Source organism: Carassius carassius, chromosome 8 (genome assembly GCF_963082965.1).
Source record: "Carassius carassius chromosome 8, fCarCar2.1, whole genome shotgun sequence".
Lineage (NCBI taxonomy): Eukaryota > Metazoa > Chordata > Actinopteri > Cypriniformes > Cyprinidae > Carassius > Carassius carassius.
Window position 1 is genome coordinate 9,773,763 of NC_081762.1, and position 23,587 is coordinate 9,797,349.

At 38.3% G+C, this 23,587-nt stretch overlaps 1 protein-coding gene across 2 annotated transcripts in view; it reads left to right on the forward strand.

The window, feature by feature from the left end:
• Positions 1-609: 609 nt before the first annotated feature.
• The window catches only part of LOC132145206 (growth factor receptor-bound protein 10-like), a 48,106-nt gene continuing 25,128 nt past the window's right edge, over positions 610-23,587 (forward strand). Inside the window, exons 1-3 of one of the 2 annotated variants that reach the window (XM_059556035.1) lie at positions 610-809; positions 14,078-14,190; positions 18,386-18,479. In XM_059556035.1, the coding sequence (XP_059412018.1) occupies positions 14,140-14,190; positions 18,386-18,479 (145 nt within the window). In that variant the 5' untranslated portion in view covers positions 610-809; positions 14,078-14,139. The remainder of the gene's footprint in view (positions 810-14,077; positions 14,191-18,385; positions 18,480-23,587) is intronic. The other variant, XM_059556036.1, reaches the window with a different exon arrangement.

The following is a 23,587-nucleotide window of genomic DNA, read 5'->3' on the forward strand; positions in this document are numbered from 1 at the left end:
AATAATAAACTACTAAACCAAAAAGAATAATAGAATAGCGCTGTATGTTAATGATTAACTAAAAAGAACTGACTCATAAAAGTGAATCATTTCTTCGACAGTTGTGTTTGATTGAATTCGTAGAACCGATTCATGAGAGTCATTCGTTCGGGATAAATGTATGCTGGTAAATGTATGCTGAAGAATGCACGTGCGAAAACTAGTAATAATCGTTCTAATTTTATGAGAACTTTAGAACGATTTTCCGGTTGAGGAACGAAAAAACAAACAAACCACAGCCAATCAGAATCCACACGAGCTCGAGTATTTAAAGCGGCACAAGGACATCGGGATTAAACAGAACAATGTAATTATAATTAATTAACCTTATACTATGCCGTTCTCGGCATTAACCAAGTGATACCTATGTTTTTACCTTTGTTATAAGGTGTAATACATTTAGCTCCTTTCTTATTGAGAATATGTACTATGCATGATGTGCTATAGCTGATATTCAAACAGACAAAAACTGTCAGTCATCGAATGTGTCCTTCTGAATTTTAGGACAATGGGTTAAAATAGGCGGGTTGTAAATAAGGAGGTGTGTCTTGTGCGTAAAGGGGGCGGGGCTGGAAGAGTTCCTCAGCCTCGTGTTTGAAGCAGTCAGCTGAGCCCAACTTGTGCGGACGCGGCTGTAACCTCGTACAACATGCAGGATCACAGCGCAAACGTTTAACCCTGTGCACTTTTTGTCATTCCAACGTGTACAGAAAACAATCTAGTCAAACACCGTTTCTTTTAATTCCATTTCGAAGAATACCGATTTGGAGGTGAGTATTCCAGACTGTTTGGATGGATGGATGGATGGATGGGGGCTGTGTTGAAAACATGGTTTCGTGCTCATGTTATATCTATAGATATACGGATGTAATTTACGAATATGCATTTATTAAGCGTTTTGTAATGTAACTCACTGCCAAAACATACCCATCAACAAAGGAGTAACTCATATATTTCATAATAGGGTCGATTTAAAGTAAACTTGCTATTTATGAATGAGATGCATGCATGCTTATAAGTTTTATTAGTGAAACTAGTTTTGATCACAGAGTCTGGTTTGCAGCCAATACCGGTAAACTTTGCGCACGCGTGTTTACAAACAATTTCAAGAGTGCATTTATTTTTAGATCGTATTTATAGATTTACTTCTAGTTCGTGCTTACTCTGTAGACATCTTTTCCTTAGGGCTGGGAATCGAGAACCGTTTTTTAAAAATAAAATAAAATTACCGGAACCGAATGATTTACATTATGTGATTTTCATGATCTGGTAAAGGATATCGAACGATGCGAACTGTTCTGAACTGTTGACAGTTTTTAACGCACTAATATTCGTTAAAACACCGCTACTAAACGTGAATAAAATAAATAAAAAAACGCTTACTCGTTCATTTAGTCCTGTTCGCCTAATGAACGAATCTTGTGAGGTGTGGTAGGAACTTTCATGCACTTGCACTTCAACCCTGGACCTTTTTTTTTTGTCAATCTGTGGACTTTTTTAAGCGAATCAACATCCGCTACTTTGCCCGATTCCAGAGCAGCGAATGAATCGGTTCTTTGTAGTGATTCTGAATCAACTGGAGCGGTTATGAAGAGAAGTAAAAGTTACTGCGCTATGATAATGACTGGATGTTCATTTGGCGGTTAAAGATAAATATGCAGGTTAGTTTGATCAATGAAAAGTTACCACGTTTGTTTTTTTTTATTTTTTATTTAAAGTGGTCATATGAAGTAGCTAAAAATATTATTTTGGAGTAATGCGATGTGTTTATGAGGTTTAAGGTTAAAAAAACATTATTTTCCACATACTGTACATCATTGTTGCTCCTATATGCCCGCCTTTCTGAAATGTATAAATTTTTACAAAACTCATTGTTCTGAAAAGCGAGGTGTATGCTGATTGGCCAGCTATGCAGTGCATTGTGATTGGCTGAATTCCTCAAGCATGTGACGCAAATGTTACGCCCCTTACCATACAGTGATGCTGTGTGTCCCGGCGCAACAAGACAAAACCAGTAAAACCAATTACAAATGAGGCATTTGTTGCATCCAGTGGGGACATTATTACTGATTATAATGACTTTAACTGTCTTTCTACTCGTTGCGTATCGTGCCGAGTAAACATAAAACCCATGTCTGCATTTGTGATCAGAGAAACGACAAACAACAAGAGCTACTCTACACTGATCAAAACTCGCATTTATAAAGTGAGAATAAAAGTTACTCCTTTCAGTGCATGCACATTTGAGCTGCATTATACAAATCTTCCCACATGGTGACGTAGACATGTGGGGGCATGTTAGAATGAGCCATTTTAGGTAGGCGTGGTTGACTCTTAACTTATCTCTTTGTATTTGAGACTTTAGTCTGTGCAACTTGACAGATGTACATTATGCACCAGAGCTTGAAACACTCCAAAAAGAAAGGAAAATTTTAAATCGCATCATATGACCCCTTTAATGTATAGGCTCAGATGTTGGATTGCATTTATGCCACCTCTAAAAAGACCATGTAAACAAACCTTTTGATAGAATTTTATTACATTCATTTCTGATCTGAGTTATGCTAAAATCTGACATGATTTCTGGGAAAGCCCTATGAATTTTGATGCAGATGTTGTCCATTTGGCCTTACCTTTGTGTTTACATGTATTTCAGGCCATATATTTAGCTTTAAGATAATAGTTATCTCATTTGAGTCTAAAATGCTTGATGTCGACTTTCTACAGTGTGCTATTAGACTATAAACTGCAACATAATCTTACATTATGGGATTGTCCAAATGTTTGATTTGCATGTGTCACAAATGCAAATGAGCTGTTTTTCATTTCAAACAGTTGTCCAAAGAAATTGTCCAGAAAAGTTATGTAATAATCTTGTACGAGAACGCTCTCTTTTTCTTGACACATAAACTAACACAAAGGAGGTGTATCTGTTTTCTTTTTTCAAGGAAGGAAGGGAAGTTGTTCAGTGGTTCTCTAACAATAGACTGGCCGAGTGCATGGGTTGGATTTTTAAAGGCATGTTCAGGCACACATATATGAGTTTGTCATTCTCCTTCTCTCAGACACATCTCAACTAGAAATGTGTGGGTTTTATTTGGCAGAGATTCTGCAAAAAGCAATGAAGCAAGATGACAACTCCAAATTGCTGCCTTCAGGGCTAGATGGTTCAATTTAATGTCATTTCAGTTCACAATTTCATACATCTGGTGTTCACTAAGGGAGGTAAGAATAAGGAGACACTTGATAACCTCAAACACGCCAACATATTGTAGTTCAGATAGCACAGGTTGTACCTTTTTTTCCACTTATCCCCATATTTTTGGGCATTGGTTTTTATCTTTAAGCCAAGATGACATGTCAGATTAGATGTATAGTTGTATAATTAGGTGTATAGTTTGTTTGAGATGTATCTTGATGTGATGTTAAGAAGAATTCACACAGTGGTTTGCGACAACAAAACAACCAAAAGTTTTAATTTCATTGCATATTTTGGAAGATAAAGCGATATCACTGAACTTCTAATGTCTCTTCATTTCTCTCTTTTTCCTCTCATTTCTCTGATGTTGCAAATTGTCTGCCACCTTCCTACTTAATCTGGCTATGCTCCCTCAATCTTTAGCACCAAATGTAAGCATTCATCCTAAAAATAAACAAATCAGCATGCACTCTACATTTCTGTGAAACAGCAGTTATCTTGCTTCAAAATTGTGTAAGAGAGACAGAAAGAAATGATGTGAAAGAAGTTTATGAACTATTATTAGCGTTGGCCAAATGGAGTCTTAGGGGAGAAAGAGAGAATAAGCAAAAGTGCAAAGATTTTGACTGAAAGAGTAGTGTTACATGTGCTCTTAATTTAACCATTGGTGACTGATCCAAGACCCCATGTGTTTGCTTTGGTCAGACTTGCTGAAGTCTATACAAAAGTGGTTTTGGTCAATCCAAAGCTTTTTTATTTAAAGCAGGAGTTCACTAAAACTACATATGAACTGTCATAACCGATCAAACTCTGCTGGCTTGCATAGACAGTTAGCGGGAACTCGTGTCGGTTTTTGTTGCGCTTCAGACTCAGTCTCCAGTCTGATTTTTCATTTTCTCGCTAGCTCTTTTGTTTGTGTGTGGTCACACGGGTGGTCCATATTAGATAGATTCTGACCTGATTTTGGAGTCTTGGAACACACACATACCCAGCTGCCTCCGATGGACCGTCAGTCCGTCACAGGGCACTAGTTCTTTTGATCTCCCCACCGTACCACTGCTAGCTTCCAAAGCTTAACGTCCTTCCATGCAATTCAATACATCACAATGCACCACTCCTCTTTTTGTCCACTGTATTCTTCTGCGGCTCAGCATTATGAACAGGTCAGCCCTGATGGTTGCTAGTCCAACATTCTAACTTTCTTTCACAGCGAAAGCTTAACTTTTTGTGTAACCTTGTATCCTTTGAACTATTTCATGTTGACCTTTGACCTGATTCACCCTATTAGTCAGAATTTAAATGTAGGAAAAATTAAGTATCAAATGATAAATATGCAGTATTGGTTAATAATGATAAAACAAATGGACCAATAACCAACATAGTTTGATAGAATTAGAATAGAGTTTGTAGAAAATGGATCTTGTCTTCAAGCAACATTCCTTCAAAGTTTTGGGTGGAGTGGAAGACTCTGGTAATTTCTGCCTGTCAGACTGAACTAAGTTGTATTAGAATTTTTAGTTTGGTATGTGGTTATTAAAGAAATACTGATGTCTTTAACTTAAGTGGTTTTTAACTTTAGTTTCTCAGAAATTTGTGATGCAACAAAATTGTTGTTGTTGTTATTATTATTATTTTTGCCAAAACACCCAAACCTGAAATTCAAAAAGGAATTCAGTATTTCAATAGAACAAATTTTACATATTGCTAGTGTAACATCAGTTTTGTTCATAGTAATGTACGTCAACACTACAGCCCGATTTATATATAGTTTTGCCGATTTTAGCGGCCGATATGAGCCTGTCACAGATATATCAGTATCGGCAGATATGCCACAGATATAATTATAATTTTTTTAAATTCAAAAACGCAGATAAAATGCTTGTAAATATGTAAATTTTTGGTTTGTCCAGCAGAGCATGTTCCATTGTTTGCTACTGGTGACCTGGATGAAATGCTTTAAAGCTTAAGTGTATGGAAAACCACTGAGATACTGAATGGGCATATCTCCGTAACAGCACGGTGGATTCACACCAAATTCAGGGGATCCCTTCAGCTCGAGGGAACAATCTCGAACGCCAAGTCGAGTTTACCTTTCGAAGCCCTGTTTTGAATGAGGCCACCCCCTCATCGATAGCCCCCAATCTGGCAATCCCGGTTGGCTACTGACACGCAGAGCATGGCGTTCGAGAGGGCTCCACAAGCTGAAGGGATCCCCCGAATTTGGTGAAGATCTGCCACTGTGTTCGCGAAATAGTGACACCAGCCAACACTTTCACTTTGGTGAGGAGATCTCTTGTTCAGGCTGCAGCCTACAAGTGTTGTCTTATTCAAATGTAAGTGCCCTGCAAAGTGGACTTCACATGATATTCCTCCATGATTCCAGTTCCAAGGAAACGTACACGTTACATTCAAAGGGTATTATAGTGCGGGATACTTGAATTTAAATTGTATTTATTTAAAGAGGTAGGCCTGTATTATGTCACACTTCACACTTCTCTAGTAAGTTTCGTATGACTAAACTTCAACTTTACTGTTCAGTGCACTGATGTCTGACTCATTTTGGATAATAAAGCTTATTGTTAAATGCCCTGCTTTCATTACATATCTTTGTCACATCAATTTAAGTGTGTGATTACCAAATTTGAGTTGCCATTGCCAAATTTTCAGTGTATCTCTATCAGAAACTTTTAGAGAAACTGTTATTTGTCTATCAGTAAATCATGTATCAGACTACATTAGAGGTTTTAATTTATTGATCGATACATTGGATATTTAATTTGACATAATTTGTCACAGTTATATAGCACTTTTCTAGGTATTCAGACTACCTTACATTGGGGGGGGGCATGCTTAAATGTTAAATGTTATATTTTGAAAATCAAAAAAATTATATTTATTTATACTATACATTACAATGGTGTGAAATTTACCTGTAGCATTTAAAATGAGAAAAAAAGGGTCCAGCCATCCTGCAGCATTCAGCACTAACCCCAGTCAAACACTCCTGAACCAGCTAATCAAGGTGTTCATGGTTGGTTAAAAAAATTACAAGCAGGTGTGTTGGGTAGGAATTGAAGTGTGCAGGAATGTTTCTCTGCAAAGGCAGGGCTGAAGACCTTTGTTGTTTGATTTTTTTTATTTATTTAGACAAAATATAGGTCATTTATTGGTTATTGTCTAATCTGTATCAGCCAGAATTTATCACTCATTGGGCCTTACATAACAGACAGATACACTACTGCGAGTACAGCTTCACAGACTTGTATGTTTCTTTCTGTGGCATTATCATCCAAGTGTATATTGAAGTCACTGAATTCTACATGTGTGTACCACTTTTCACGCCAACATATTGATTAGCCCAGCTGTAACCCTGTACAAAACGATGCAAAGAGGAGCTAGATGAGGCATTTCCCAGTATACATTATAGTACTTGTTTGCATTTAGAATAGACAAAGTTGGAGTAGACATGAAGCTCAAGGTACATTTTATTTATTTATTTATTTTTTAATCCATTTGACCTGGCTGACCTTGCAAAGGACAATATCCAATGGTGCTGGGTGACTCTTGTTTAAAAAAAAAAAAAGGTTTCAGACTGAGTGGTTGTCTTGTTCACCTTCAAGAAAGAATGGTATGACTATTATGAAGGAAAGAGGGGCATTTGACCTGTGTTTATGTACGTACTGAAGGGAGTTTGAGGACAGGACACTCTAGGAATGATCATCTAGGCCTTGAAATTCCTTGGAAGACATGAGAGGCAGTGCTGGGATTTGTTCACCCTCTTAATTTGCCTCCCTAATAAGACCTTGGTACATCAAGCATTTCACCCATCTCTAAACAATGAGTTTAACAGCTTTGTGTATATTTTTTTCATTATTAAATCTGATTTTGCTTTGCTCTATACACACAGCGGTTCTTGTCGGTTCTTGTGCGGAGTGCTACCCAAAACACTGGTGGACCATATCGGTATGTGGCAGCTTTATGTAGTGTCTGATATCTTAACAATAACAGGTTGGATTACGTAACTGAAAACAATAGAGCCTCTGTCAATCAGCACTCAAAACTATGGGAGGTGAAGATAAATAAACTGGAACCACTTTAACTTGTAAAATCTTTTTTTTTTTTTTTGCAATGGATTTCAACATCAAGTTATGGCATCTGTCTTTTTTATTCTTCGAATCACCAGATGAAGCAGAGAATGAACCCTGGTGAACTTAAAAAGTAATGAGGCAGTTACAGAAAGTCGATTTGTCATGCATCTCGACTTCACGTAGGCTTTAAAACTTCAACCATAATGATTTCATCAGTATTTGCTGTTAAAAATGACTTCATTGTTGTCAACCAAGTGCATGTCATTTTCAGGTTATGACACGAGTTTAGTGTGAAGTGTTAAGTATGTCCAGAAGTTTTAGACAATACCATGTTCTTTTAACAGAGAAGGCTGACAATTTTATCATGCCTAATAATCTGTTTTTGAACACAAGAACCTGACTTATTTGGCTACTGAGTCTAATTTTACAGGATTTCCAAAGGTTAATCAAGTCTTTCAGGGGAACCCTCTTTTAAATCCATTGCACCTGATTGAACCACCTTTGCTGGCCTAACAGAGGCAACTTAAGAGTGCGGTCTCAATCATCAGCAAGAATCTCTGTGTATGTGCACTAATGTGTGTCGCTTTTCTTCTCTGTCAGAATAATGAGCTTGGCCATTGATGCGTAGCGGGCCTGAACGGTCTTTCAATGCTGGATGTTAATTTGAGGTTTCGGTGCTGTGCTCATGCTGCTCAGCAGCTCCAGGGCTGAGCCTCGAATCCAGCGTTGAGCACCACACATTTGTGCTTACTGTTCCTCAGTTTGCAGTTTCATGTGGTGCTAAAGTAAACTGTCAAAAAGTGCTTTGGTGCTTCCAAGCTTGTTGGATCAAAATGTTTTGGAATGGAAATCAAAACTATTTCAGTTAACTCTTTGTCTTTCTCTAGCTCTTTCGCGGTCAGTTTTGTTTCTGCACACTTTTTAAGCACTACCTTAGCACAGCTCCCTTCTCACAGCTCTCCCGAGATAAGTTTGAAATTGTGAAGTGCTATTTTAAGTAGTAGATTCTGTCATGAAATATGCTGTGCCAAATAAGCTGGCTGTCAAAGTACTACAGGGGACAAAGTATTACAGTCACAAACTGCCCATACGTGTCAATGCTTGATTGGGATATAACGATATTATCAATGATATGATCTTGATCTGCTATTTTCGTGGTCACATGACGAAAGGAAACGCTAGGCTAGTTTTTCAAATCTATTTAAACTTCTTAATCTAACATAAAAGGTCTTTAAAGTTGTGTTTTGGGCCATTATGCTTTGGCCCAGTATCTGTCAAACGAACTAAAACCAAAAGCAGCACAAAATTGCTTAATCCCGTCATCAAGTATGTTTTTGCTGGATGTTTTAAAGCAAAACGCACACATTATGCGATCAGCTTGTGATCCAGTGTTTTCTGTGCCTCTGCTCTGTTCACAGTGAATTAGTGGTTGACCGATATGTGTTTTTTGACAGCCGATTCCGATATATTGAAAAACAGAGTGGTTGATGGCCGATATAAAGCTGATATAATTTTATTTATTTTAATTAATCAAGAAATTTGAAATAATTTGAAAATGGATTAAAAAATAAATGGGAATCATATTTTTTCAAATAAAGTCAAGGTACATTTTACATACAGCACACAGTGAAAATGACATGAATCTGAAAGTGGGCAAATGCATTAAGCACAGCATAATTTGAAATCACAATTTTATGATCGCACCTCTACAGTGAACACATCAGCCAAACAGAAAAACGTATTGGCCGTTGCCGATACTTGAAAAATAAAAATTTCTTGTAAGTTTAAGAATGCCGAAATGCGCTCGGCTGCCTTTAAATCCTTCATTTCACGAAGGTCCAGGTCCGAGCAACAAAGGGGCCCTGGCCCATCTCAGTCTAAGGATCAAAGGTGGGCTCAGAAGACTAGTGTCCTGACTTGCACCCCTCCCCCACCTGCGGGTAGGGCTCAAGAGGGGCATGGGTCTAAGGGTGACAGGCAAGATTTGAGGGAGGTGATCCAGACTAGGCTTTCTCAATGCTCTTGTCTGGACCAGACTAAAACCTGAGCAATCTACTGTACACAGCTCTTCGGACTTTGCCTCCAGCATATATCCATGAGCTTGAGTCATGCACGGGAGACATGGTTGGTGAGTACGGTCCATTTCATCTCCCCTACTGCTAGTTTTTTTGCATTCAATACTAGACATTTCTGTAGCGCTACTCTGACCTGTTCTGTTTTCTGACTTTTTCGGTTTGGCTAAGTCAGGGCCTCCTGCTGTTGACTGATTATAGTGATGAAAAGGCTTCACACTGAAAGTTGGTCCTGGAAAATTGCCTACTGTGTGAATTCAAACATACCCCAGGATTGATTCAGGGATCGATTCCGGGATCGATCCTGGGTTGGGAACCTAGTAACATTGCTGGGTTTGGTCCTGGAACAAGCTCTGTGTAAACAAAAGCCAGAACCAATGCGGTAAAGGGTGTGTTGTAGTGATGATGCACGTTATCTTGCAACTCTTTTACCAGGTGTTTTGAAGGCAGATCAACTTTGTGACAAAAAAATATGTGCAAACTGTAATGAACCAGAGATCAGGTAGCTCTTCATTATTTGTGCTGAAGCTGAGATCGTTCACCAGCTTAAATGAAAGCGAACGCATCACATTACACATCAAATCGCAATGTCACGTTTATTTATGGCAACATTACAGGCTGGTGTAATCCTTCATTTTCAGCTTGGACATGCAGCCTGGGCTTCTGCGGAAGCCTCCCAGCATCAGATCCCCAGTACAACACTGCAACCTCAGGACCTGTGGGTCCTTCTCATGGGGTAGTACTAGGGATGCACCGATCATGATTTTTCATGGCCGATACCGATTTCCGATTTTTTTTTTTTTTTTTTTTATCTTTAAGCAACAAACAAGAAAGAAGGAAAGTGTGCATAAACAAGATGTTTATTTGATATTTAATAGGCCAAACTGGCTTTTGGCTATTGAAAACAATAACTGCAACCATCTGAAATTAACAGCAGTAACTGCACAGTAAGTAGCCTACATTCAATACAAACATATGGCTACGTTCACACTGCAGGCTGAAACGACCCAATTTTTTGCCCGTATGCGACCTGTATCTGATCTTTTCATGACAGTCTGAATGACACAGATCCGATCTTTTCAAATGCGACCCAGGCCACTTGGGTATGTAGTCCTGAATCCGATACGTATCCGATCTTTTGAAATGCGACCACCGTCTGAACGGCCAGGTCACATGTATCCGACCCGTACGTTATTGATACACTACAAACGTCATAATACTGCGTTGAAGTAGGCGGGAATAAGAAGATAAACAACAACCATGGCGGACGATCCTGCTTAAATAACTTTAATATTGCTAAACGAGCTCCGCTGTTGACTACACTGTTGTTGACATCCATGTTTAGCTACTTCCACAAACAACGAGTGACGTCGTTGGCCGTTGAGTATTCTTCTGTGCATGCGGATCACTTCTGGGTCATTTCACGTTCACACAGGAGATCACAAAAGGTCGCATTTATTTGGAAATGTGAACGGCCTTGCAAAAAAATCTAATTTTTCCAAAAAATCGGAATTGAGCATTAAGCCCTGCAGTGTGAACGTAGCCATAGATGGTACAGACATCAGCATTTAGCTTTTTTTAGCTGTTTTTGAGCTGCGTTGAAACTACATAGAACTGGCATTAAAATAAAAGATTAACTGTGACCATGTGAAATTAAAGGCAATAACTGCATAGTTCTATAATCCAAACAACACAATCAACACACATTCAATAAGAGTTTTTTAAATCAGCATTCAGTATTTGTTAGTTTTTACATTTGGTTTTAAATTAAAAAAGGTCTTTACCAGTGAGACTAAATAAAAGTATGCTATATAAATAGATTGTTCCAAAATGTTAAAATCAAATAATGTTGGTGCGAATAAAACAAAGATGCAAAGTGTTTCATTCATCCAATCAAAAAAAAATTGGGTAATGATTCGCATCTATATTTTTTTTAACTTGAGCCAATAAAAAATAAATAACTATTGTCTCAAGTTAAAAAACTATAGATGTGAATCATTACCCTAAATTTTTTTAATTGGATGAATGAAACTTTAAGGTAACTTAAAGGTAATTTTAACGTAAAATAAAAATAATCATGCAGAACTGTTGTTTACTTTTGGCTTTTCAAACGTGTATGCAAGTTCTAATTTACAAAAAATAAAAAATAAATTAAAAAAATCAGTTTTGTCACGGTTTAGTCCATTTCGTTTCTCATCCAACACGTGAGAAGTTGATCTGAACATCCCTTCATGGTCTACTCGTGTTCAGGGCGTGGACCGGTACAGTATACGCTCGCGCAGCTTTAGTGTGCACAGAAAAGGGACTTTTATTTGTGCGCCAGTACACCAACAGCTGATCGCTTCCTGCTATCTGTGCCTCAGACATGTAGCTCTGCATGTCCAGCGCTGAACGGCTGCCCGTGTCCTACGCACAGATTTCGAAAAACTTCCCCACAAATGACATAGTGAACGATTACAATGAAGTCTGTGCACGCGGGCGCACTTCCGGAAAAATCGGCAGAAAAAGGACCAAAACCGTGCGAATTTTAAGCAAAAACCGTCCGGTTCCGATTTATGACCGGTCAACCGGTGCATCCCTAGCTAGTACTCCTCTGAGTACATGCTTCGTGGCATGCTCCCTCTCTTCCTTTGGCAGGGGTCAAACCCTCCGCTCTTGAGCTCTATGGTAGTGACATCAGGTAGTTGGGCCACTTGCTGCTTCCCTGATAAGCTGCCTCTATTTGGGTTGTCTTTGAGCCTGCTGCTCCCGATTGTGGATCTGTGGACTTCTCTCAGTGAGTCCTCCACTCGTTTGAGCTTCTTTGAGTAGCAGTGCCCTTGGGGATTTCATATGAGCACGCGCCTCTCGATCTGAGCGTCAGACTACCCCTTCTATTTTTGAAGCTGGGCCTCCTCTCTTTTGAGCTCCAGATAGCAATCATGCCAGGTGGTTGGGCCATCTCCTCCCTACCTGACGGGAAGATTGTTAAGTGAGTTAGCTTTGTTCCCCTCAACATGAAGGGCCTCTTGCAAGCGCGCAGCTTTCTAAAATCTAAAATCCTGTATATGGTAAGGGCTATGCGCTGTCAGCCTCGTTCCCTTTCTCGGAGTTGGTTTAGGCCCCATTTCTTGCCTTGAGCTCCACTTATGTATCTCTGTAGATACATTTCTGATCAGGGTATTGCTACCAAAGATCTGTTGAGTCAGTTCTTTGAACAGGTTTATTCAGGGGGACTAGACATAGTCTCAGAAAAATGGCTGCAAGAATCTCAGTTTTCATAGTATCTTCAAATTTGAAATAAACTCATGTGAATTTCAACCAATTACTTTCTGGATTTCTCAAGGACTGATTTCATGTATCTATAAATGAAATAATAAAAACATTTAGTGATTTTCAGCTGTGTGTTCCAAAATGGGGGGAGCAGGTTAACCTGTTAGGCTTGGCCCTGGAAATAGATTCTGGACCTCCAAACATTTTTGTAATTTTTGTCCAAATTTTTAAAGGATGTTTTATCCATTCATTATCAATTTTGATTGTAGGAACCAGTTTAATGTTTATAAAAAGTATAATGGACAAGGGTGTCCCTTTGATTGTGCTCTGTTCTATTTCGACCCATCCTGATTCTTTGTCATTTGTGATCCAGGCCACTACCGCAGTTAACTGAGCTGCCCAGGAGTGACGAAATTATAAAAAGTATATCTATAAAGTATACTATAATTTGCATTGCAGGAGCATAGGAATGAGTTGAAAAACATTGATTTCGCTTCAAGTCGGCATAAAATGGAAATTCAGCCTAGCAATTAAAAAAACAAAAAAAAAAACAATGTAACTTGTTATTCTTAAATTTTTTTTTTAACAAGTTCAAATTCAGCCAATCTGTACCTATGTCATAGTGTTCCTGTGGCTCAGTGGTAGTGCATTGCATTTGCGCAAACGGTTGTGGGTTCAATTCCCAGGGAACCCACATACTGGTAAAAAATGTATAGCCTGAATGCACTGTAAGTCGCTTTGGATAAAAGCATCTGCTAAATGCATAAACTTAATTGTAAATATATAGTATGGAAGAAATGATGTTGCTATTTCCATTTCAAACTTTAAAGAGGTCATGAACTGAGAAGTCAAAGTCCCCTTTGATCTTTTGACATTTAAGAGGCCAATGTGCTATAAAACATTCTGTCAGTTTGTTTCAGGACTCAGAACTTTTTTGTTAGTCTAAAATGTTCCGACAGTAATGTCGCACCATTGTCGTGTAACTGTTTTTAGTGTGGTCACTATTGCTTTGAGTCTTAATACAAATCTTTGGACATGTATGGAGTATTTATGCAGTTTTAATCTAAATCACAGCAGCCTCCATCTGTAAAGCATGTAGGCTGTCAAACATGACACAAGTGTTAGCCAATCATAGCAGTGGGCGTTTACTTCCGCGTCTCCAATCCGCCATGCCTATTCCAACAGAGCGTTCTGATGTAGGCAGCATTGCATATTGGACTGTATAAATTAAAGCTTATTCTTTACTAAAGTTAAAAAAGCTTTTCAATCAAGAGCTGTGAGTGATGTCTTTGCTGTTGTTGAAATGATTAATTTAGAAAACACTGATTTACTCACAAATACAAAATACTACTTTTTAGTATAAATGTAGTGCTTTTCACTGAGGTATATTTTTGCGATATTAAAGTCTCTCTCTGTTTCTCTCTCAGGCTGTTGCACAGAGGTTTGGAGGTGCATGTGACAGCTCACACCATTTCTGGGGACTCTGAGTATGGCTTTAGCTGGATGCCCAGACTACTTCCCCCATCATCCAAACTACCAGGTAAAGCCTAGTATAGAAGTATCTGTATTACTCCTTCTGAAGCAATGGAGTCTACAAAGTTTTCCAGTTCAGCAGGGCACTGTGTCAGTGTTTCCTGACCGTGCTGTAATGACTCCTTGAGCGGAATCTGCATGCAAACCTGAGCGCTCACATGCACAAATCCACCTGAACCAGCACAAAGGGACTCATCGCTTCAGCAAGCGGGTCCCGAGGGTTCTGTGGCATGTCCGCATGTCTTTCGCACAGCTGACATTCAAAGTGGCGGCTGTTGCTATTTATACCCGGGCTACGCAGTCAGCCCTCTCTCTAAATTGGAATCTGCTTGTCTTCTCAGTCTCTTTAATATGATTCCTTTCGTTTAAATTGGACAAACTATCCAGCACTTCCACAAACAGTTTCTTTCTCAGACCCTCCCCCTTCTTCCCTGCCCCCTCCTGGGATGGTTGTACAAGTGGCTGGTGCTTGTGAACGTGGCAGAGCTTGAATGTATACGGTGAAGGCAGGGTTTGGGCCGCCCTCTGTCTGTGGCTGTATATAACTCTGCAGGGGGTTTCTCAGAGCCACAGGCACCTGGCCTGGATCTCTCCAAGCAGGGGGGGCAACGCAGCCCAAATATTCACTTCAGGCATACACAACTCAGGCACCCTGGCTTGCACTGTGGTTTTGCTCTTTTTCTCTTTGAGGCATTAAAGGGACCGTAGTCACGTTCACATTTATTTATTAATAATATGTTCAAAATACTTGAAATTAAATCTTGAAATACATTAATAAAACATAAAAAAATGAAATGTCTTTAGATTAAAATTAAGCCAAGGTTAATGATAAAAATGAATGCAAACGAATAATAAAATGTAATGCAACAGATAATGTATTCATGTGTATGATAATTTATTAATTTATTATTGGTTTTATTCACTTTTTTTATAGACTTTGTTATGCCTTTATTTGGACAGGATAGTATAGAGTAGACAGCATTGGATGGAGATAGAGGGCAGAGGGCTTGGCAAAGGACCATGAGATGGGATTCAAACCCGGGTCACCGTGAGCACATTTGTATTTAGGGATGCACCAATCCGATACTATATCGCACAGATATAATATACTTCGCATCAGTATCTCTTGCCTTTTGTGTTTTGAACTTTTTTATGCAGAGCACTATGTGCTGTGACTCCTTATTGCTTCAAGACCATCATTCTGCACACGGGATGCACATAAGCGCTTTGTACCACTCTGTATTGGAGCATATTCATATTATAATACTTTTGCGCAATGAAAGATTATTAATAGCCTTTCTTAATCTGTCCTATCTATCATATGTTTCTGCCTCCATTACTGTACTGTACATGTCTTTTTATAGTATGTATTTATAAATAAATATATGTACTTTTTTCATTAATGTTTTTTGCAACAATACAAAAAGCAATGTGTAACATTTTACCAGATTTAGTCCTACACTTATTCACTTTTATTTGTTCCCCAGTCTACATTTATAATAATGCTTAAATTCAAATACATTTAATTTTTAGGTTTGTTTATACATTTAGACAATATCATAGAATTTTATATTACCCATTTATCGCTATGACATGAAAATATTTAGTAGCTTATTGTAATTGGCCAGAATTTTAAAGGGATCATGAACTGCCTCTCTGTCTGTTTTTAACCCCCTCATCAGAATACTATGTTTGAATAGGCATGGCGCAATGTAGAGTCAAAGTAAATGCACACTGCTATGATTGGCTAACAGCTGTGTATGTTTGACAGCGTATGATCCTCACAGATGGATGCTGCTGTGGTTTATGTCAAAAAGGCATAAACAACTCGATAAATATCAAACGATCTGTAAGAAGAGGAAAAAGCAATAGTGATCACGTAATGAAAACAGTTACTCACATGTATGTTGCTACATTACTGGCGGATTCAATCTTTTTGAAAATAGCGAATCAAATTGTGCCTTGTTTGTTAATGAATTTGCTGTAAAATTAAGAGAACAAAGGACCAAGTTCTTCCTGATGCAGTCTGGATGTTCATTAAAGATAAATTTAATTCACTCTTTCCTTACATTGGGATCAGAAGTAAGGCAACGCTTTTCCACTACTTGCTACTGCTCATCGTTTTGTTGTCTTCAGAGCATCTTTGTTTGGTTTCTGCGTAGACCTGTGTTTGCCTCCTCTTGTAAACACTACATGCTCGAATCGGTGGGCGGGGCTAAACCGGCAGCAATGTAGACGCAGGCGTTGATCTTCCTCTGTGGAGGCGGTGCTTACCCACACTATTACATCATAAAGTCGAACATTCCACAAGTTGTCGTTTTGGCAAACTGCCTTCAATATAAGCTATTTTTAGACTAATGACACAGTTTTAAATTCTGAATCTTACAGGACATCTTTATAGTACAAAGACTTATGTCAAACGATCAAGGAAATTTTGGTTTCTCAGTTCATGTCCCCTTTACCCAGTGTTTTTCTATATGTATTCTTATAGATTTTTTAATCTTTCTTAGTATCAATACTGCAAATTTAGTTCGGTCAGTCTGTTATCCGTTATTTCTTTTCCTCTTTAGGTATGGTTAGGGATTAGTTCCGTGGAGAGTTGCAAGTGTTAAGTTGCTTGTAGTTGATGAGGATGACGATTAGGGTCAGAGGTCATAGGTCAAAAGGAGACTTGGAATTGTGTTTCAGGTTTATAGCTGGGTGTCTGGTCACCAAGAGCCAAATGGGAAAGTTGAGCAGTTGTGTTTATGTTTGTTTATCACATCAGCGCCTAGAATGGCCAAGTTATAGCTTTCGGGATCAGAGGTCAACTTTAAAATGCTTTGGATTTCTAACCACTCTTTAGCCTAGTCAATAGCCAAGGCTATAATTGGGTCACATGACCCACCTTTCTAAGAAATTCGCTGCCTTTGTTGCCCTGTGGAATCAGCTGGGGGTTAAGGTTTACATAACGGACACAAGGCCTGGAGCCCATCCAAGTACAGCAAACACATATATATACACACACCCATATATACACACACCCTCTCGCATTCCTCTGTCATCCCCTGCTACAGATCCTGGTGCGTTTTACAGTTTGAATTTAAAGTAATATGGCCCAAATTAAACCCTGTTTAAATAAGCAAACCTTCTGTTGGTGTTGGTGTGCAGCATTTGTTGACTTTTTTTGGTCTTTTAACACTGCTCAAGATTAACAGAACACTGGCTGAAGCATTAGAGAAGCTTTCTCAGAGCTGTAAATTTCCCTTCTTGTTTTTATAGATGTTTTTCTCTTTTCTGAGAGTCGGCTGGCTTGGTGCAGCGTTAAGAGAGAGCAGAAGAGAGAAATAGAAAGAAGACAGGAAGAAAAGAGAGCATGGAGACCTCTGGCAGAGGCTAGTTCCTGGAAACTCGGCTTCTATGTTCTTAGGTTTCCTAGAAAACTGGAAATTGAAAATGTGGCTTTATTTTTATTATTTTTTTTCTTGGACTACTTCTTCCATCTTTGTGCATTATGCTTTGAATTATATGGTGTGAGATTGTGTGTGTGGTTTGAGAGCACCAGAGCTGTTGCTGTGTGCATAGTTGCCTTTTTGTTCGGTATTATATGTTGATGCATTGGGAATGATGGATGGGAATTACATATATTTTCTGCTCACATTGATTCTGTTTTTGCATTCAGTCCACATGCAATATATGCTTTTATATATAGTTTTATGGGTGAAATCGACTAAAACATATTTACTGATATTCTACCATTCTTACTTGACCATTAAGTCAAAAAGTCAAAACTGGTTCAGTTAGTTTTGTAAACTGGATAAACTAATTAAACTATCAGATTCAGAAAAATATTTCACTCATGATCAGGAATCAGAAATCGCTGATACATTCATGAATTCATGAACTCTATTTTATTATTTTGAAGAGTGACCAGTATTTATTTTATTTATTTAAATTATACGTTTTTTTGTAATTAGAAGAAAGTAAATCATACAAGAACATTATAAGGGTGAGCGATTTATGACAAAATCCCATTTTGGGGGCGGGGAGATGGGGGTGGTGAATGGTTCCATTAAATATTAGAAGTGTCCACATTAGAAGCACACTATAGCCTGAAAGTATTGGTCATGGCATAAAGTGGCAGAGACGCATCTATTTATATATCATTTTTATGTTTCTACTTGAGCTGTCTGACCTTCTCCATTTATTTTTTTTCTCTTCAGGGCAATGTTGACCGCACCCCCTCTCGCAGGCCATCAAATCTCATCGGTTCAAGCTTCCAGCAGTCGTCCAATCGGAATTCTCTTAATCACCCAGGTGGGTTATTAAAGGGTCTTTCTATGGTTTTGTTCCTGTACATTCAATTGCTTTAGTTATGTTGCATTTTGAGTGGCAATATCTTAATTGGATTGCACAGGCAGCGTTTGTCCTCAGTAGCATAGTGGAGGTCACTGGGTTCTGTAAGGTCACAGAGGTTACTGGCGACCCTTCTTGTAGCTGCGGTGGTTGTGTGCACTTAGCGTTGTATATCCTCCTCGAGCTGTGCAAGCCAGGGCCTTCCCCGAATTGCTAACCGTTTTATAGCTGTGAGCAAGGCTGTTGGCTGCAGATCTTGTGTGTGTGTGTGTGTGTGTGTGTGTGTATGTCCTGCTCTCCAGATGCAGCCTTGCTTTAACGTGTCACTAGTATGAAGCATATAGATTTTTCAGAAAGCCACAGCAGGCTCTTGTGTGTAGACATACACTGTGGGCTTGTCAGGGTTGTAAGGAATGCTGACATTGATTTATGGATCATCTTGACTGTCTATTGTTTATATATAAAGATCTAAATACTAATTTATTGTAACCCTGCCACTTGGGAACTGGGTCCAATGAGCCCCTAGGAGGTCAGAAAGTTTATATATGTATATATACTCACTCACTCACTCACTCACTCACCCACACACAAACACACACACACACACACACACACACACACACACACACACACACACACACACACGTTTATCCTTAATACATAAATATAAATGCCTTTTGTATTTTAGGAATTGAGTCCCTTGAGAAAAAAAAACACCTTGGTGTAAACTTGTTTTAAGACCCCTGGATCCAGGAAAACAGTAATGAAAAATTATTTATTTTTTCCCAAATGAGAGCATCATCAGACTGAGATCAAAGGGACAGTTTGGCATATTTAGTTAACTTCTCGGGACAAATATGTATGCTATTGCTAAGTAAACAGAGTCTTGATGCAGACTTTTTATTAACTTCTACTGTTTATATTCTGAGGTATTGATGTTTTCTTTCCTCTACTCTGAATCCTCACATAAACTTTTTCTGCATTTTTAGATGCTCAGTAAGACATTATTTAGTCTGCGTATTAAGCCAATTTCCTCGTTGGGACCGATGATGGCTTCCTACTGGGCAGGGCGAGATGGCAGTACTCCTGTATCCCATACATACACAGACACACACTTGAGGATACACACACACAGTGTAAAAGCCTATAAATCTTTCTTGTTGTGTTGGTTTCTGGTCATCTGTGGCAAGCCACTGGGTGGGTGCTTGCACTTACATGCCTGATTGTGCTCTATAAGTTGAGGCTGGAGTTATATGAGGTGACCTATATTCAGTACACACACAAAGAGAGAGAGAGAGCGAGAGAGAGAGAGTTGGGCACATGAGGTTGGACTGTCTTCTGAAACACCGTACCAAAGTGAGGAAGTACAGCTGAAAGAAAAGCAACAGGAAAGAGACAGTCTGTCTGACAGTATTGGCCACTGAAGAGATCTGTGTATCTTCTATGGAAAAAATCACTGCTAGGACTCTTCCTTACGGATTGCTAATGAATGTTATGATGTAGATAACTGACCATTTATTTGCACTCTATTCTTTATTATTGTTATTTGTTTGACAAGGTCTGATATTAATAATCAAGGTATTGATTATAAAAATAACTGATAAGCCAGAGTGAACGTATGGTTGTAAGGAAGGTTCTGGAATGTTTGTCAGACTTGTCCACTAAATGAGACCCTTTGCAAGGAGTTTGTATGACAGGCGATCTGACCGATCATATTGCAGAATCAGCCGAAACTGAGAGTAGATTACTGTAGGTGGACTTGAATTTAAAATAGCGTGTATTGACATCTTTCCACAGTTGAAATAAAATACCTTCTAATGTACATTCATGTTTATTTCTTGCTTTAATAGCAACAGTAAGTAAGGGGGTCAGGTCTTTGCAAAGGGTCAATTAGACACGCCCCTCTTTCTAAAACCCGCCCTGAAAACAGTGCAGCATGCAGTCAATAGTTTAACTTGAATGTGATGCATTGAGGATTTTTAATTTGCGAGTGTGCAACAAGTGTGAGAAGAGTATGGTAACATACAAGAGCCTATAGCATCACAATGTACTATAGTAATGTAATTTTTAAAATACCATGGTAGTAGCATGTTCTTTTACATGTAGATCGTTAATGTCATGGTTTGTTTTACATTAGCCTCAATAAAATGAGTTTACCTTTGTAGCACAGGTTGAAAACATGGTATCACCATGATAACATATAAAAAATAACCTATGATGTCAACATGTACTGTGGTAATGTCATGATGTTTGGTCATACCAAAGTAATTACATCATTTTTTTTTTATGTTACTATGGTAATAGCATGTTCTTTTACATGTACCATGGTATATTATGAACATTTTTGTGTTTGTTATTAAGGCGACTTTGAGAAATGTGAAATGGAGAAAAGAGGAAGGGACTGTTTGGAAAGAAAAAACAAAAACTCTTGCATATTCACAAAACAGCACTCAAAGCATATTCGGACCATTTAGCACTGAGAGGGGTAAATGGGAAGATGCTCTTTGACAATCACTTGTACTCACTGTACTTGAAGATCTTGTACTTGTAGATCAGGATCATTGTTTTACAGTGCTATTCATCTTATTTTATGTACATGTTTGAGTTTGAGGAGACTTCTTTCATGCACAGGGCACTTGCCGAGCTCTCTCCTTACATTCACAAACTCTTACACTCGGACACACGCGGAAGTGTGTGGGTCTGGGGTATGTATGGAATGCACAGCGGTTCGAACGCTGCTGGTTTTCTACAGGATGTCAGGAGCAGAACATTGATTTGATTTAAATCTGTTTTTGAATCAGCCTCTCTGATTGGTCACTTCCTCAGTTGCTAAGGTAACTCCGGTATTGCTAAATTAATATTTGCTAGCTAGCTTAGTTAAAATTGTCATGAAACACATTCATCTCCCTCCACTTTTTGAATGTAGTGGATATAGACCTACATCTCAATATCCAATCAACAACCAATGAATACATTTCCTGCCTTATATTTGTTTTTATTTTTTTGCAAATATGTTTGTCAAAATGAAAATATGTCGCCTCTTTGGTTTCATCACAACTATATATTAGTTAACATCTGTTTGCAGTTGATAAAAGTTAAGTGAAAGTGGTGCATTGTTTTCATTATAGTTGTGGTTTGGACTTCTCTATTCTAATAGAATTTAAAACCCCTCAGGGAGCTAGTTTAGCTAAATATTCTTTTTAGCTACTCTATAAACGTTTACTTTTCTGTCTGTTTGTTTCTGATAGCATGGCCATCTCGCTGCTTTCTCTTTGCTTTACAAGTTTGGATCAATAAGGGACAGCATATTTCAGCAGTGTTCATACTGATGAAGCACTTTGGTGACCCACACTTCACTAGCATTACATTTAGCATGATTTGCACGCCTTTTAAACGTACCAGTTGTTTGAGATCACCACTCTAGGGCCTTAAAAGCGTAGTTTTTATGGGTCTTGATTGCACAAAGTGCTTCTCAACTAATGGGTCATGACCCAAACATGTATCTCAGGGCTGTTTTGATAAGGTTGTGGACGGCAGGAAAAAAATAATAAAAAATAACACTAAATGCTAATGATAAAATGAAGTTTTGGCACTGTGAAGGGTACCACTTGAGGTCATGAGGCAAAAGCAGATGAGAATCAGTAGGTTAAAGCATTTCAGTCATCAAGCAAGTTAGTGAAAATACATGCCAGCTATTGAACCTGTCCAGCTTGCTTCATTTAACAGGCATGTACCGTTATTACAGAGCAATTCTACAAACCACCTGCTGGTCCTCCCACAGAACAGAGTGTATTGTGCTAGTTTGTTTTGTGTGAGCAAGATTGGTGGACTGTTTGGTTTTGGATGTCAGTGAGTAAAGTTATGGGGTTATTGACTCAAGATGATTTGCTCTGAGTCAGATTAGAGGGATTCAATCAGATCAGGGAAAACTGGGAAATGTGACCAAAGCACAGATCGCTTTGGTCTTTAGTCATTTAATTTGATACTGCCATCTTGTGGCTACTTATTGTTAGTGGCATTGTACATTAAGTGCATTGTTCTCATACAGTTTATGCAAATAATGTTCAAATAATGTAAAAAGACCATTTAATCTCTGTTTACCTTCCCAGATTCTAAATCGCTGTGCTACACGATCTCAAGATGCATATATATTCAATTAAACGAACCATACTTAAAAGGAAATTTCTTGAAACATAATGAAAACTAGTAACTGCCTCGACATAAAGTTATATCAGTTTCTGAAATTCTGGAACACCACTTAACCATAATGCATATGGAAAACAAGTGGACATGGTGGTGAATGTTCTGTGGTCGATCTGTCAAAGTGTGTCTAAAGGCTCGGCTTAAAATCATCCAGAAATGATTTTGTGGATCCGAAAAAACTCTTCCAAAGAAATGTGGGCTGGGAGAGGAGCAATGTGGAAACCACTGCTAGAACAAGAACATAAACGCTCATCTCTCTTCTGCCAAAGAGCACCTGGCTGATCCCCAAGACTTTTGGAAGAATGTTCTATGAGTCAAAAATGGAACATTTTGGATGACATGCATCCCATTATGTCTGGCGTGAAGCTAAAATGACATTCCACAATCTTGCCGACGGTCAAACATGGTGGTGTTAGTGTGAGAATGCCTTACTACCTCCAAACTTGACATGATTGATTTTAATGGTTTTGACATAATTGATTTAAAGTGAAATTGTGAAATCAAAATTAATCAATAAATTTCCTAATAAAAAGTGTATGTGGTGGTGCCATGGTTCAGTGCAACGTGACGTTTTATTTTAGAATAGCCTATATAAGAAATTTACATAACATTGTTTTTAATTTTTTAATTCATTTGAATTACTTATATGGTGTTATGTATAATACAAATTACCTTTCAGGAGTTTGGATCTCAAGATTAAAAAAAAAAATACTGTTCTTAGGTCTCTTAAGCAAGAATACCGGTATACTTAATGAAAAAAATAATATAGTGAAATATTATTACAATTTAAAATGGCTGTTTTCCATTTTAGTCTATAATATCTTATAGAAACCATTCTAATATGTTCAGTTTGATCAGTATGATTA